Raw genomic sequence first — 17785 nt, 5'->3', positions numbered from 1 at the left:
ACCTAGTTGTTGCACCAGTGTGCATGTTAAACAAATGTGCATCCCTTACCTCAGACAGGAGACAGAGTGGACATGTGTTTTAAACACAGCCAAGCAACTCCCCTTCTGGAAGTTCCAGATCCGCACCATACCTGTATTGCCAGTCTGTGCAGATGTAAGCAGTGTGCCACTACCATTAAATGCCAGTGCTGAAATCTGCAATAAAAACATTTGTTTATATCACGTGGCTTTAAGAAACAATGAGATTAGTAGTTTCAAATGACATAACACTCAAATATATTAATAATGTGTAAAATGTTTTTGTTTAAAAATAGCTTCCTTTTCTTATTCAAAACCTTCTTTTCAAGATACCAGCATAGCTAGTCATGGGCTGAGACTCAAACACATGGTAGTGCATAACTGCATGGGGTGGGGGTGGGGGGGTTAAGGTGCAGGACTTGTTGTGTAAAATGTCTGAACTCAATTAAGAAACAATGTTGAGACATGATATATTTGTATATATGTCGCAGCAAACCATAAGCAGCACTGGTGCTAAGAAGAAATACGAATGAGTACTATAAGTGAATAAATAATGGTGCCCGATTCTGCCAATACTACTACTACAGTGAATACCATATTGGCTGCGCACATGACAGCACTACAGTAAAGAGTAGGCCTCTTATCCATGCAAACCCATGATATATAACCAGACAAGATGCATCTGAGGCAGTCTTACCACACAGGTGCCTCACTAGGCATATGCAAATATCAGTAAGCATATCTAGGCACAAATTCCAAGGTTTTATGCATTTGTCAAAATCAAGTGTGTGCATAGAATGAAGATGCATGAATGTACACATGTATACATAAGCATACAGACATCAAAACCAATATACAGACCACTGATAGAAGTTTTTGTTTTTAACATACTAGTCCAATGGGACATGATCTCTGCTGGAGCCTTGGAGGGTTGTGTGCACCTGACTTCCTGATGCATAGGTGAATAGTTCAACAAAATAGCCAAATTGTAACATCATTCACTGCATACAAACAAAACAGAGAAGCTAATGTGACCGGTACTAGGTATATTGTCATTTCTTCCTATTATGACATGAAAGGCATATGGTGAAACTTTGTCCAACTCAAAATGACATTGCTAGCAATATTCTTTTTTTCTTTACACTTTTATTTTTATGTGCGAGTCATGTAGGTCTACCTTTAAAAACACAAATCACAGTGGTTCAAGTGCTCATATGAGCGACTCGAAACCATGAAACTGTAAACATAGACAGCCCTTAATGTTCGAAAAACAGCAAATCGAAAAGCAGGTTCACTGTTTTTCAAACAAAAAAAACGAAGTGTAAAGCAGGGGGGCAAGCCCCCCTGCACCTCCCACAACCCCCTACTTTATTATTCTAACTCCGAGATCGCACTACAGTGTGGAAAGGAACCATTTCCCGATCCCTCACTACAGTGCAATCCGCCCCAGAATGTCGAATGTGCAGTGAGCGAATCTCACTGTGCATTTGCTCATTGCACATTCAAACCTTTTTCCGTTCGGCGTTTACAAATCTTGCAGACTGCCTTTTGCACAATTGTTCGCCTGTGTGCAATAAGGACATCTAAAAGTAAACCGTCATGTATGCCTTTAAGCATCTGTCTTTTCAACTGACTGTGAGCTATTATTTTTTTCACCTTTGAACAAAAGGCCCTGGATGCAACCAATTTCTTCCTTGAAAAAAAAATTACACAGAATTTCTTTCCTTACTGTACTTTTTGCACAAGCCAACATTTTATTCCAAATTCCTTCAGTAAGAGCATTTCCAATTATATGTCTTTATATTTCTGGAATTTTATTACTTTGTTGCCTGTATTACCCAACATATTTCTTTAGTTATTTTTAACTCCTCAAGCTTTTCTGGTGCTTAACATATAAATTATATGTATACTACATGTACCTCCTTTCCTTTTCTGTACATGGCCTTCAGATTTGACTTGGGTAGAAAAATCCAGTTTCATGGTGCTGACTGAAAACCTTTAAATGCAACCCAGGTCATCTGGAACAAAGTAAATCAGTGTGCTGGAGGTATTGGCTGGGGATGGTATGAGTGAGAGGATGACTATGAGCCTGTCTACCCTTCAGGGCAGAGTCCTGCATGCTGCAGGAAGGGTCAATATATATTCCAGACCAAGCTACACAATGTAATACAGCTGTATTTCAGCTCATGAACAAGCCATCAGAACAGAACTGTGGGATTTACACAGATGTCAAGCAGTTCAAATATGGAGGTTAAAGACTACAAGAACTCCACTACATAACATCATGGATTATGCAAAAAAAAACAGTTGGAAGGATATGCTCTATAATTCCACAGTCTGGGGACAATTAGGGTCTGCCCTTTAAAATAGGGGTGTCACAATCTGGGGGCGTGGCAAGGTCAGAGAGTCAAGGCCATCTGAACAAGATCAAGGCCAGTCTCTGATGCAAGAACTTAGTACAGTGGAGCAAAACAACCTTTTGGCTGGGTGGATGATGACCCTTACACCTCTGGATGGCTTCTGCCTGCACCATTAGTCTTTGAAAGGCCAGTGTAATAGGGAAAAAACAGGCTCAAGACCTAAGGGAAAGAGGCCATGTTGACAGACAAGTAGGGGAAAATAATTTAGAAAAAAAAATGAATCTGTAAACTACATAACATTTTTTGAAATGTACAAACAAATTTTGAATATGCTTTGCAAGTTCCTTATGGTCTGCTTCCACATCAGTTTCTTTCCCACAAAAATGAAAATAAAAAAATCATGACATTTCTCTTATCCACACATTACTTCTGTCATTTTTTTATCTGAACTTGTCTATTTTGTGCATTTGACATAAACAACTGATTTATTCACATCACAGTAAGTGGTGTTTTTGAATATTTCAAAGCTCTTCCTCTTCAGAGTTAATTCCTCCTGCTACGTCATAATCCAAGAGCTTTCTTAGAATTATACTTACCTGAGAAATATCAGGTATACACTTTGCAAGATAGAGACTCTTTTCTAGAACCTCTGCAATTCTGGTCAGTCTTCTAGCACTGGCAATTGCAAAATGATCTGCATCAGCTTTCAATCTCTCTCTCTGATGTCAGAATACAAGTATCACATTTCAGACTTCTCAGTTTTTATTTTATACTTGCAGTTGCTGAACAGATTAATCATAATTTCATCAGTCTCAGCATGCTCTTCAGGTGTCGGAAATCCACCCTAACAACTCATCACTTAGTTTCACAATGGGTCTACTACATTATTTTAAAATGTCCAAATTCTCTCAACACCACTGTTTTTAACTTTGGAATGAAGTCTGACCACGAGAGTACATATAAGCGCTGAATGTATGCACCTAAATACATCAGTAATTCAAGCACTTGTGATAAACTAACAAGCATTTGCTCTCCCACACTATCACAACATCCTGTTTGCACATCTTCCCTTCAAGGCATCTCCAACAGGGACCATTTATAACAGTCCTCACTCTTTCTCCATTACTACTGACCTGAAATGATAATTATAAAATGCTGTAAGCCCGGTAGATCACTACAAGTAGGAAGCAAACAGAGGACAAATAACTTGAGTTAAATACAGCTTGAACAACTCAAATATGACCAAAAAGAACTCAAGCAAATCAAAGGAAACCATTCGCAAAATATTCTAAGTCTTCAGTTACTTCAGCACCTGTTCAATGAAATGACTCTGGTGTTTATGAAATATTACATGAAACCTGATTCGTGTGAACCAAGACAGAAAATGGCTTTGTAGTTTCCTCCTCCTTCTTTGTAGTCTTGTTGTCTTCAGAGTAGCCCAGCATTGAAGAGCACTGAACTGAGCATGCCTCCTGGTATTTAGAGTCTGTAAAGCTCCAACCCTACAGAAGCAGATAAATCAAAATGCAGCCAACACCCCTACAGTAAAAATGGCCAAGCAAGCACTCCTAATTCCTCACTGCAATCCAGTCTTGGGTAGCTGTGATGAAGTGGAAGCCCTAGCTCTCATCAAATGCTGGAATACTGCAGACCCAGTCCTAGGAAGATGATGAAGTCCTTGTAGTGCAATGAATCAGCAGGAACACAAATGGAAAATGCTGGAATACTGCAGACCCAGTCCTAGGAAGATGATGAAGTCCTTGTAGTGCAATGAATAAGCAGGAACACAAATGGAAAACGGCTTTGTAGTCTTCTACTCCTCAGTAGTCTTCTTGTCTTCTGAGTAGCTTAGTACTAAAGAGCTCTGAACAGAGCAAGCCTCCTGGTATTTAAAGTCTAAGGTTCTGCCCCTGCAGAAGCCAGCCAATCAAAATAAAGTCAATGCCCCCACCGAAACTGGGCAGTATTTTGTAAGTCCACCAACCATATCCTTTATTTCTCCCAGTCAGTTCCTAACCAAAACAATACAGACTCAACCTTCAAAGACTCATACTTATCAACTGATTTAAAACATGGAATTTTATACCACTGACCTCTGTCAAACCCTATCTTTCTTGCACCCAATAAAAAAGAGCTCCTTAATGAAATGTCACCACTTGAGCTGAGTGCTGACGAACTGAAAAAAAAAACTGTAGGAGAAGAGTGGATCTTAAACACGGCTTTCACCTTTAAACTTCTTTTCTGCAAGGGGGAAACTCCCCCTGCATGCCCAATGGGAGGAGAGCAAGCCCCCTCTCATATCTCCAAATTTATATAAACCAACTGCAAGATTGCCATACTTCAGAGAAAATGGCATATTTCAAGAAATGGACATCTCAGACTTAGTATATGTAAGCCATTTTATTTCAGCCATTGAGTCTCCATGTTTCGGGACTCTGTTGTGGGTCCCAGCATTTCAAATGGTTACCAAAAACTGTTTTTATTCAACCTGAATCTGTCAGTGCCTCCTTACTTCTGTCCCTCTAAAAATACCTTAACGTCTCAAGCTGTCTACAACTACTACTGATCCATTCTTACTACATTCCCTTAATACTTATCTGCTGATCACTCTTGAAGACTGGAACATCAGTGTATGCAATCAGAGCTTTTATCATATATTCTCCTGCTGTAAAAGGTAACATAATTGACTCAGTATGTTGTCTTCTCAATATCATAATTCAATCTACTACTGATTACTGATACTTGATACTTGCACATCTGGAAATGAACAATACAAGCTATTTATGTTACACTATATTAAATCTGTCCTGTCAAGTTGGACTTCCCTGATTAACAAAACAAATACATAACAAATAAATAAAAATAAAACCTCAAGCCACTCCCTGGTGTAGAACCAGCTATCTTCCCAATCAGGAAACGGGATTTCTTGGTTTATAAAGGGAATATATACTGTACAGTCAAGGAGCATGAGAGCCTTGTTGTATGGGGTTTCTTCCTTTAACTTTGTGATTATGCATGGACTCAAAGTTGCAGAAAGGTGTAAAGAAAGAAAATCTCCCCTACCATAAGTTGGAAACGTCCGCCACTAACTATCTCATAGTGCTGAGCCATGCAAAAAAAGAAAAAACTGCATTCTCCCACATACCAAATATGTTAATCACTGACTTGCCTTACTATCAGAGTTTTCCTCCTCTTGAAAAATTAATTTCCTCTTGCACAGTGGAAGAGCCAATGTATGCTCTCTACCCTACTAGCAAAGTTTAAATAATCAAAAATTGCAGTTGTGTAAATAAAGCTTACCATACCAGCAGATCTTCGAAAAGATCACTGTTGCAATAGCATAAAGCTATATGAGATGCAGCTTGCCAAAGATATCCGACATCCAGACAGTATACTAAAGCTTTAGCATAGCTTTCTCACACATTGTATGTTTGTTTAAGCATAAGAGCATGCTAGCATAGAAAGTAATTGCAGGCACCAGATGTAAGTGTTTTCTTACTATAAGGAAGGAGTCTCAAGCCTAGAGGTCTTGAGAAAACAGTTTAAGTAGCCAAATGTCATGTCCTGACAGAAAAGGGGAGAGAGACCCCAATCATGGCCAAGAGCGCACAGAAGAAAGAATAAAAAAGAAAAATGAGAAAGAAAAAGGAGGGGGGGATGTTAGTATTGCAACAGTGATTTACTCAAACATCAACTGGTAAGGTAATTTTTCTTACATAAATATACTATCTTCATCATTACATCACTACTAGTTGCATAAAGCTATATGGGATGACTGCCAAATCTTAGCCAGTAACGCTGGAGTAAGTAGGAAAACAGTCCAGAAGACCATGGGGAACAGATCTAGCAAATACTGTTGTACCCCTTGAAGAGAGTCAGATTTGTAGTGCCTAGCGAAACTGTGCACAGTGGACTAATTTGCTGTCTCTAAAGTAGCTCTAGAATACACCCCCGTTCCAAAAGGCCCCCACAGTAGCATAGCTCTAGTGGAGTGTGACTTGACATTCTTTGAGGTACTTTTTCTATGATGAGAATAACAAAACTAAATAGCCTGGGCAGTCACCTGGAAATAGTTTGCTTGGAAACTAGATTTCCATTTTTTTTAATTACCTTCAAAGGAATTAAAGAGGGTCTGACATTCAAAAATTATTTGCCTTAGCCAAGTAGTACCAGAGTTGCATGTAGATATTCAAAGAATGCAGAACTCTGCCCCCTCCCCCCTGTCTTTAGGGTCAGGGAAAAATACATGTAGATGAATAGAATGATTCAAGGTAAAAAACACCATTAGGCATGAAGTAACGATTGGTTCTAAGAGTTACCCAATCCTTTTGAAAAATCAAAAAAGGCTTGCAACTCAGATACTCATATAGCCAAAGTCAGATAAAACTGTCTTCCAAGTAAGAAATGTGAGGGAAGAGCTGGCTGCAGGTTCAAACAAAGATTGAGTTAACTTTTCTAATAAAAAATTAATATCCCAAAATACAGCCACCTAATTCCTTAAGAGATCTAATATATAAAAGTTTAAATAATTGCTTAACTTGAAACAATGAAGAATGTGGGGATCTAATAACAGACGATCAGAAATGGCCAAAAAGATTATTCTGATAGAAGTATAGGACAGGCTAGATTTGAGCAATTCACACAAGTACTGTGGAACCATAGGACCCCCATCTAGGTCAGGTCCTGGTCTCTATTATGTCATCATCTAGAAAGTTTCTTCAACTTAGCTAAATATAATTTTCTAGTAGAATTTTTTTCTAGCCTCCTTTAGTATCTGTTTCACATACTCTGTAAAGAGGAATCAAAATGAGAGCCACTCTTAGGGGAAGTTTTTGGTAATTGCCCCTGAGCAGGTGCATGAGAAGAGAGAAACTGTTTCTTGTGAATGGAGATCTAATTGAGGAGTTCCACACAGGTGGACAATCTCCTGAAGGCACTCTTGGTATTAACATCCATTCATGATGGTACGTCCTGGATTTGTTCAGGGAGTCTGCATCTGAATACTGCTCTAACATAATGACAGTTGCCTGAAGGTACACACTATGCTAAATTGACAGCTCACAGGCAATCATGGCTAGACTGCACAGGGGTTATGACCTGCTCCCCACCTTCTATTTATGTACCACATAACTGCAGGTATTGTCTGTTATGACTAAACGTGGTACCAGAGCCTACAGGCGATTCACTGTTTTTACTGTATTTAACAAGGCCATTACATCTCTTTAAGGTTTAGGTGTTTTCCTGAATTGAAGATCCTAAATACCTTGAAATTTGACCTCTTTGGAAATCATCCCCCAGGCAAATTCCAAGGCGACTGCTGTGACAAACTGACTTGGAATGGGGAGGGAGGGAAACCTGGGTTTAATTGGACCAGGTTGGACCACCAAAGGAATTCTCTTTTGATGAGTTTCCAGACTACGGAAGGATATGGGATGTTGGTGCTGGGACAAGACAGATTTGAGGAACCACTGCATACTCTCCATGTGCAGGCTGACTAGAGAATCCTTGAGGATGGCTGAAGCCATGAGCCATGTAACCTAGAATTCTGAGGAAATCCCTTTCTGTGGAAGTGGACTGGTGAAACAGATCTATGAAATGTAAATGGTAGAAGAAATTTTTCTCTGGAGGGCAACAAGCTACCATGACAGAGGGGTTCAAAAGGCATCTTACAAAGGTTAACTTACGAGATGGAGTTCGGGAAGATTTTTCTAGATTTAACTCTAAACCTAGACTCTGGAATAGATTTATGGAGAAAAGAAGGGACAGGTTTGTAAGTGATTACTACACTAACAACTTCAAGCGGCCTTTTTAAGCTTAGTCAATCATTCCAAAAAAATGCGTATGACAAGTTTTGATACCCTTGTGCTATTTGAAGGAGTATATGCAGGCTTGGGCATGGGGGAGGGGGGTCATGCAGTTATAACCTGTCTTTGTCTACTGGAGATACAGGTGCCAGACCAGGGGTAAGTTTCAGATTCCCCATCCACTGGTTCAAGTGACATTTGGATTGGGTAAGCCTTTTCCAGAGAAGAGGTAGTCTTCTCAGACACATACCTTGGCCTTCCAACATGTCCTATTTATGTTGCAGATTAGGCTTAGGTCACTAGACCTGGTATTTCTAATGCTATATGTTTAACAGGTCCCATCAGAGAGGATCAGAGGATGCTTTGTAGTCCAGACATAGCCTGGTAGGAATGGTTGACAGGTGATCTAAGTACAAGGAGAGAGCTTTAGAGCAGTCCTCAAAGAACAAGTTTTTTAGGCCATGTATTCTTTTCATGAGGAACCTCTGTGGACACTCCACTTGTTGCACATGTCTGATCAGGTACACAGGAAAGGGGCCAATGTACTCAATAACTGATCTGATAACAGCAGAGTACAGTGTGGATCAATGACTTCCTTGGACCTATATTCCATACCCTTGCTTTTAAGTTGCCCAATATAGAATGATTTCCTTACTATCATAGGACTCAAGATGGTCAAAGGCCAGGTTACTGTCTACAGGTGTTCCCAAATCCCTGACCACTGGTTCTACTCTTAAGGGTTTATTATCAACGCAGCAGCTTCCAGTAGGTAGCAGTCTTTCCAAAGAATACTATTATGCAATTCTTGTTTTAGACTGTGGCTCTTGCACCAAACCAATAATAGCTTATTGGTCTGTGCAGACCTTTTTGGAGGGTATTTGTATTCTACAAGCTTGCAATCTTCTGCACACTTGGTCGGCCAGATGCCCTTGACATTGGCCTTGACTTGAGAGACGTAGATGCCAAAAAGGAGCGACCCAGCTTCAAGTCTTGCGGGACTATGCTAGCGACTGACCTCTTTCTGCAGGTAGACTCCCTTATCCTACCTGTGAGCCAGCTGGCTATCCAGAAGGTGACAAATGGGCTTGCACCTAATTTTGTGAGTACTTCTACAATGCCTGACTGAGGTATTGTGGCAACTGTTTTGACTAGGTCAAGGTAGGCAGTTTGCACAGTTTTGCCTTTGTCCATTGCTTTGGTGCCCTTCTTGAAGAAGTCCACCAGATTGAGTAGAATTGACAAAACCAAACTGGGTTGGATCCTACATCTGAAGGTTTCCGATTTCATCATTTATCATTTCTATGACAATTCTTTCCAGGACTTTGCATGTGATACTAGTCAGACTTGTGCGTCTATAGTTACGTGGGTCCACAGATGGCCTGCCCTTGTGCAGAGAGAAGACAGCTGCAGTTCCCCATTTCCCTGGTGAAGCCTGTCTGAAAGAGGTGGCTAAACAGTGATTCTAGCGGTTCTGATAGGTCATATTTCATGCTATTCAGGAGGCATCCTGGGATATTATCAGGGCTCATCTTTGCAGTGTTCATAGCCTTGGAAACTGCATTGGTGACCTGTTCACTAGTGAGCTATGGGTGTCCGTATTTCCTGAGGGGTGGGGGTGGGGGGGTAAAACTGGAGCTAAATTTGTCAGCTAGTAGTAGATTTGCTATATATTCTGGCTCAGCAATAGGTGGCTCCATTTGCAATTAGTTCAGCACATTTTCTACCTTTGTGTTGCGGGCATAGCTGAAGAATGCTTTGTGACTGCCCTTGGCCTGGAAATATATTTTTGCCTCACATTTGGCTTTAATAGACTTGCTTAGCCCTCTGAATTGCTTGTTTAGATTGATCTGGGAGGTTTCACCTTGCTGGGTGTTGCATTTCCTAATTTTTGCCATTATTTTGTTCCTTTTGTTATACAACCTGTTGATGTTAAGATTTCACCAGGGTGGCATGTTTTTAGATTTTGTCCTGTGCTTATTCTAAATATGTGCAGCTTTCTCTATCCAGCCCTTAGCATGATTGTACAGGGCTTCCTTGAACAATTCTGCATAAGCAGTAGTGTTCTCAGGGATAGGGGAATGCTTGACATTTTTTAAGGGTGACTATTTAGTTAGTTTTCCTTTGTTGACCAAGTTAGTCCCACTAGGCTAAGTAGCCTCTTTCCAGGGGTGGCCCAAAGTGGTATTTACACCACCAGGGGAAATTTGGCCAGGGCATCAAACTTCCTCTATTTATCATTGATGCAAGTGGAATCTATTTTGGAGAACCACTTCCTGTTTCCATTCCAAGTGCAGAGGTGCCCCATAGAAACAGGAAGGCAGACAGAGAAAAAAGGAGATGATGGAGCGGTGAAGGAAAGGGAGGAGAAAGCAATTACTGAGGTTGGAGAATGTATGCAAGATTCTGAGAAAATGTTTCAAAGAAATCTGTTTGACGGAAATGAGTCAGCAAATGATAGATGTATAATTTACAACCCTCCAGTTGGGAAGGTTGCAAGATGATTTAGTTAAAGAAATGGTGCAGAGTTAGCCAGAAAATGAAAGAGGTTTTCTGGAGGGATATTAGAAAATACAAAAGGAAGATGCAGAAACAATCCTGAAGAATAGTGGTAAGATGAAAAAGAAAACGCATGCATAGAAAGTAAAAGAAGGCAAAGTGGAGTAGCAGAAAAGAAGGCAGAAGAAAATGAAAAACAGATGTAGTAAGGATTCTAAGTAAAGAAGACAAAGAAATGGATAGGTATGAAGTGTGGGACAATTTAATAGCTCCTTTGCATGTACAAGGACATGCGGTAAGAGCATTAATTCCTATTAACAAAGAGATTTTTGTGACATTATATTTGAGAATGTTTTTTTTCAATGGAAAATTTTCTTGAAGAATATGAAAAAAGAAAGACCGTAACCCATGGAATCTTTATGTGATAAAAGCAATTAACAGGGAAACAAAACAAAATTCATGTACAATTTCAAACAGAGGTAGAAAGAGAGAGTTTGAAAGAACATTTGAAAACTTTATGTAAAGTAGTACTGGACAATGCAAAAGTTTATATGCCAAAAGTAGTTTACACACTGGTGGTTAGGACTGTAACACCGTGTTAAAAATAGAGAGAGAATAAAGTATACATATACCAAGCATGATAAATGTGGAGGGGAATAAGGGCTTCATAAAATACTGGGGACAACCCAAAGTTTTGTGGAAAAGAACATCATTTGATAAGTAACTATGACAAAAGAAAATGTTACACTTGCAGGGAAATGGAACATGATGCAAAATAAATGTGAACTGAAAAGTTATAAATGTAACAAAATTGGACATTTATGGATGGATTGCAAAAAAGAAAAGAAAATGAACAGAAGAAAATTTAGAATTAGTAGAATCTGAAGAAAAATTAGATGAGAAAAAATAATAGAGAGGATTTAGAAGAAGGTTTTGAAATAAATAATGAAGACATACACTGAGAGATAGTAAAAGAAACAAATATAAAAGGGTAAAAAACAGAAAAAGAAAATTTAAAGGGATAAGAGCAAATAAAAAAGAAAGGAAATGGATGCAAATAATATACAGGTAATGATTGGGGGTTGATATAATAATTAAGGTGCTTGACTCACACGTACAAGGTACAGTATTCAATTCTCCCCTTTGGGAAGGAAATTAGATAGGGTTAGGATGGTCTACTAAGAAAGCTATCCTAGTAATTAGCTATGAACTTATGAAACTATAAATCTAAGGAAAAGGGAAAATGAAAACTTTTTGCAAATGTTTGAGTACTTTCTGTAAATGTGAATAGTATATATAGGAAGATGAACAGGAATTTTGGAGTGGTGTAATACATGCGATATGGATGTAACTATATTAAAAGACACTAGATTTTTAACAAATGAAAAAAAATTACAAACAGAGAAACTGTAGGAAAGATTATCTGGAATTTTGGAAAACAAAAGATGTTATGGAAGACAAGTATTATGTAGAAATACAGTAAAGACATTAGATGTAACTTTAGCAAAAATGAGAAGAATTAACCATTGTAGATTTAAAATGGAAAGAACAAGTATATGAAATTAAAACATTATAAGCTCTTACTAACTGTACAGAAAGAGAAAGTTTACTTCATCAAATTTACATTTATTACTACACAGTCTAAAATATTATAACAGGAGACTAAGTGTGATTAAAAATGCAAATGTAAACAAAGGAAATGATACCAGAAAAGCTGAAGTTGTAAGATGTGGTAAGTTAAAACTCTAGGACAAAAATTAATGGATTTACAAAAGAGATATATAGAAATGAAATAGATTTTATAGTATCAGAAGGTTTACTTATAGCAGAAGGGGAGGTAGTTGAAACAGGATTTTCTGATGATCTTTCAATATGGCTACAGATACAGGAAAACAAGAAATATATAAAAATAGGCAAATGAATAAAAATATGAGAAAGCATGAAATGAAAAAGGGACAGATTAGTAATACAGTTAGGGAAAGCTCATATTACTATGATAGCATTTTATACAAATTGGTCTGAATGGTAGACTACATTTAAGTAACATATAAACATGTTTTTACAGTGGCAACATGATGTGAGAAAAGTAGAGAAAGAACATATAATAATGCACTGGAATACTTGGGATATAATGACAGAAAGTATTTTGACAAATAAAAAGAATTACATGAAAGAAATCAAGAAAAAATACAAGAATCATTATATAAGCAAAGATATTTTTACAAGGAAAAAGATAACTATCAAGTTACTTTAGCAAATTAGTAAAGGAATATGGTATTGCAATGAAAGAAAAAATGTAAAAGTAGAAATAGAAATAACTCAGAAAAATATTATGAATATTGCAAAACAATATGTACCAGAAATGTTTAAAGAAAAAAGAAGGCAATTAAAAAACATGGAGATTTAAAAAGTCAACAGAAAAACAGAACAAAGAGTTGGAAAACAATTTGTTTAAATGAGCAAGATAATGTATTAGGACAAGAAAATATAGATTCAGCTGCAGGACCAAATGGAATAGGGTATAAAATGTAAAAAATGTAAGGGACTGGCAAAAAATATTTTTAAAGATGCTAAACGAGTGGTTAAATGAATGTTGTATGCATAAAGAGTTATATAGTGGAATACTTAAATTCATATCAAAGGAGGAGGATAGAAGGCAAAAACTGTAAACCATTAACATTGAATAATAATGATTATAAGATCTTTATGAAAATAATACCAAAGAAATTTGAAACTAAAATGGAAAATATTATGGAAGAAAACAGAGCGAGTATAAAGGGGAAGGGTTGTCAAGAACTATTAAAGATGGTTAAAGAAATTGTGGATGATATGAACAGAAAGAAGAAGCAAAAATCACAATAGGAGACCTTAAAAATGCATGTGACACAATCTGGCATGAAATCTTAAGGGTAATAATAAAAGAATACAAGTGAGAAAGTTAGGGAATTATGTATGTTAGCATATGGTAATAATAAAGTAAAAATACTTTTAAATGGCTGGCTAAGCCAAGAGGCACATATGAAGAGTGGTGTACGACAGGGAAGTCCAATGAGCTGTAATACTCTTTGCATTAGTTATGAATATAATAGTATGTAAAATAAATTACAAAATGAAGGAGGTGGTGTATATAAAACCTGAAGGGTTAAGAATGCCAGTTTTTGTTTACATATGCGGATGACATTATAATAATTGCAAAAAAAAAAATTTGTAAAAAAGTAATAATTTGCAGAAATGAGCATCTAGAGGGAGGTGATAGGGATGGCTTTAAATGAAGAGAAAAGTAAAGGTTTAGTAGTAAAAATAGGGGGTATATATTTTGCCATGAATAACATTTTTGTGTTCGGTATAAAATTTTAGAATAACGATGCAAGTAGAATTCAATGAAAAAAACAACAGAAGAAATAAATATGTCTTTTCTGGAGAATGTATAAATTATCTTTCAGAAAAAAAAGGCTTATTTGATAAATTCAGTACTGATGGGAAAATTTACATATTTGACATTTGTTGATTGGGTTAGTCCATCTGAGCTTGCACCCTTTTTCAGCGGAGGCCCGGGGAGAAAAGCTCCACAGTACAAATTATACAAGTATAAAAATTCAAAGGACAAGTTATGCATGTAAAAAAAAAATCACAGTACAGAATAAAAATTTTACAGCTCTACAGTACAAATTAAACAAGTATAAATTCAAACGACAAATTATGCAAGAAATGTCCAATACAGAATAAAAAATTCATAGTATAGACTATGCAAGTGAAAATTTAACAGGAGTTAAGTAAAAAAATAAAGTAAATACAATAAAAAGTATATACAAAAAAGGTGAAAAAGATGACCAATTGTAGTTTAAGAAGAGATGTCAGCGAATAAGGGATAACAAGTTAGAAGTGAGTATTGAGGAGGATTTGGTCTTAGCAAGGTAGCAAAGATTCAGAAGAATTGTTATTGATGGTCTAGTATGATAGACATAGAAGTTAAGTTTGACAAGTAGTAGTGTGAGGGGAAATGAGAGAGAGGTAGAGGAGAGAAAAGGAAAATTATTACCAGATTACTGGGGACTGTAATTTGGAGGGGTACAGAGAGCAGTAATAGATTACTGCTGCAATACACAGGAAGTTATTATAGATAGCATTATTGTGGGAAAGGCAGTAGTGAGGAATGTGAGGGAAGGAGAATAAAAGAGGAAAGAGGGAGGGAGGAATTTTAGGTGGGATGGTTGCAGTGACATCTCCTGGTGCTGTATAGGTAATTTCTGAGAGCTGTCTTAAGTTCATGTACGTGGTGAAATAGCATGCTTAGCAAGTATATTTATGTTGCCACAGCATTTGAAAAGGAATTATTGCAGATATTTTTTATATGGAGTTCTAGATTAAACCCAGTAAAACGAGGAGTTTTGTATGTAAATGAAGAAGGAGGTTTAGGGTTAATTAACCCAGTGGTATATGCTGCTTCATTAAATTTGTACGAAGTGTTAAAGTGGTTAAATGAAAAAGATGAGAGACTAGTAGTAAAACTGCACAAATACAAGTATGATAAATTTTGGGGTATGGTAAAAAAGAATAAAGGAGCAAAAGAGTGCATAAGTGTAGAAATAAAATGTTACCAAGAAAAAAATATTTTTGAGGAAAATAAAAATTGATGATATAAAAAAAAAGTAGAAAATATGGCATAAGAATGTAATGATAAAACATTACCACATAAAACCATAAGTATAAAAAAAATTAAAGCCATAAAAATAAAAAGCAAATGATGTAATCAGAAAGTAGAATGTCAATTTTTTTTGTGAAGACTGGCAATAGATAAATTGCCATTAAAAGGAAATAATGTCATTAAGAAGAAAATGATAGAAAATGTTTACACTGTCAAAAAGAAACTATGGAACATGTGTGTTTTTAAAACTTAAAAGAGTAAACAAGTTTTGGAGAAAACTATGTAAAGAAGATTTTTTCAAAGATATAGAAGAAATGGATAAAATACACATGGATATGATTAAATATGGATATTATAAAAACAAAAATAAAGAATATGCTAAAATAATAGAGAAGACATTATTTTATGATATACTGGTTAGATGGAATTAAAAATATATGAAATTATGTTTAATAGTAAATGGATTTTAGCAACAATATTAAGTAAAATCAAATGGTGGTTATGGAAAAAGGACTGAGGGTCTAAATAGGGATGAAAAGTGAATGTGTAAATATATTTGAATATCAACATAGTTGTACATTTGTAAATATGTAAAGACTCATTTTTGTATATAAATAAAGGACCCCTACACTTTTCAATATGTGCATAGTATCTATTACATCCACCTGAGCTATCACCAACTCAAGCAGCTGGGGCCTCACTAACGTCTCACTGAAGGACAATACATTAGTGACTGTACAGGGTTTCACTGAAGAATTCTACATAAGCAGCAGTGCTCTGAACATAGGAGGGAGGGGGATCTTGCAATTTTGCCAATGTGACACTTAGTACGAACATTGCCTTAGAATAATTTCCAAAAGTCCCAGGGTTAGCTAGAATCCTGGATTTTAATTATATTTCAAAAGAAACAGTTTTATGGCCTGATCTGACCAGTGGACATTATACTTGGTGTGTCCGTGTGGGAGGGGGGCGCAATATTCTCCCATGTTTTTGAGGGCCAGGTCAGAAATGTTAGCTTTCTTAGTGGGTATAAGGACTAACTGGTTTCAGAGTGTTTGTGTTTACAAAGTTCAGGAATCTCTGGACCTGCATTGGTGGAGGATAATTCCCGGTATACAGTGGGGTAGTTTAAGATGCCCATGAATATGCTGCAGAGATGAATGGGGAGCATGTCCAGTATGTTTAAGAATGTGCCATGTGTTTTCTGGGTCATAGAGTGGCACCTACATCTTGCAAGCATATGGTATGGGACTTCACTTACTGGAATTTGGATGTGGAGAAGCTCAAGTATGTCATATGGTTTGACCAGCCTTGAGCTGTATTTGTTTTTGATGTAATTTATTTTATATTATTTACTTGTTATTTTATTTGTCTTTGTTGAATGGGAAAAGCCCAACTGGCCAAAACCGATTTTCAGTAGAAGACGAGGAAGAAAAGCATTTACATTTACATTGCACATGAAGCACATTTATAATTACAGGGTAAAACATTTGTACATGAGCCTATTTACATGATTTTAAATTACGTCTTACATGAACATAGCATTTTAACACAAAAAATAGAAATCAACATATATTGGACAATTACTGAATAGAAAAATAAAATACAATAATAGTTAATGTATTTATAGTATGACTGCTGAAAGGGAAAGATCCAACTGGTGTGTTTTTGAGATTAGTAATAATTTACAGATAAGCAGGTAGTAATGTAGATTAAAATTTGATAGACATGAAAGGAGAAATTATGGAAATGAGCATTAGGATAAATGGACAGAGGAGGAATTTTAGTTAATGGTGGGGTGTGAGTGAAAGAGGAAAAGAAAGATGAGTTCAGGAAATTACTGAATGAGGAGAAGCAATAGGTCCACAAGACTGGGAAGCAAAATGGCTGTAAAAGTTGGAGAAAAGTAATCAGAGTAAAACTTTATTCAGACTACTTTTCTCTAATTCTTACAGCCACTTTGCAACAGTAAGAGTTTATTGCTGAAGCGAAGGTGTCTAGTAGGTGAATATTACTAAAGAGTATTTTGTAATGCTGGGCATTTGTCTGGAGAGTATAACAGGTTGTGAACAATGATTTATTATGAGTACATCAAGTGGTTTAGGAGTTTAGGCCAGTCTAATTGTTTTAATGCAAGGCAATGGTGTGTTTTATAAGGTTGGTTGGTTGCAAATTTAGTTCATTTGCAGCAGCAGAAGGTTAGTTTAGCTCTACACATAGTGTTGATATTTGTAAGACTAGGGGAAGCATTCAATACAAAAAGAAGGACATATGTTGCAGCTAAGGTAATCCTTGCTTGATCTGTCAAGTAGTGTTTGGCCCTATATAGGGAGACACGCTTTTGGTGACTTTTCTTGTTGGAATGAAGTACGTGGTGATCACATCTGAGGTTGTCCTCTATTATAACTCAAAGCAGTTTAGTTTGGCTTATGGTTTCTATCTGTGTGTTATTACTTGAGGTA

General features: G+C 36.8%; 1 protein-coding gene across 1 annotated transcript in view; it reads right to left on the bottom strand.

Moving 5' to 3' along the window:
• Positions 1 to 17785, bottom strand: part of WDR90 (WD repeat domain 90) — a 1773335-nt gene that overhangs the window by 1217549 nt on the left and 538001 nt on the right. Inside the window, exon 13 of the mRNA XM_044079383.1 lies at positions 50 to 195. Coding sequence (XP_043935318.1) covers positions 50 to 195 — 146 coding nt within the window. The remainder of the gene's footprint in view (positions 1 to 49; positions 196 to 17785) is intronic.

Source organism: Protopterus annectens, chromosome 8.part0 (genome assembly GCF_019279795.1).
Source record: "Protopterus annectens isolate FY-2018-M chromosome 8.part0, PAN1.0, whole genome shotgun sequence".
In the NCBI taxonomy this organism is placed as follows: Eukaryota; Metazoa; Chordata; order Ceratodontiformes; family Protopteridae; genus Protopterus; species Protopterus annectens.
Note: the sequence above shows the minus strand (reverse complement) of the source record. Positions and strands in the feature narration are given on the sequence as shown.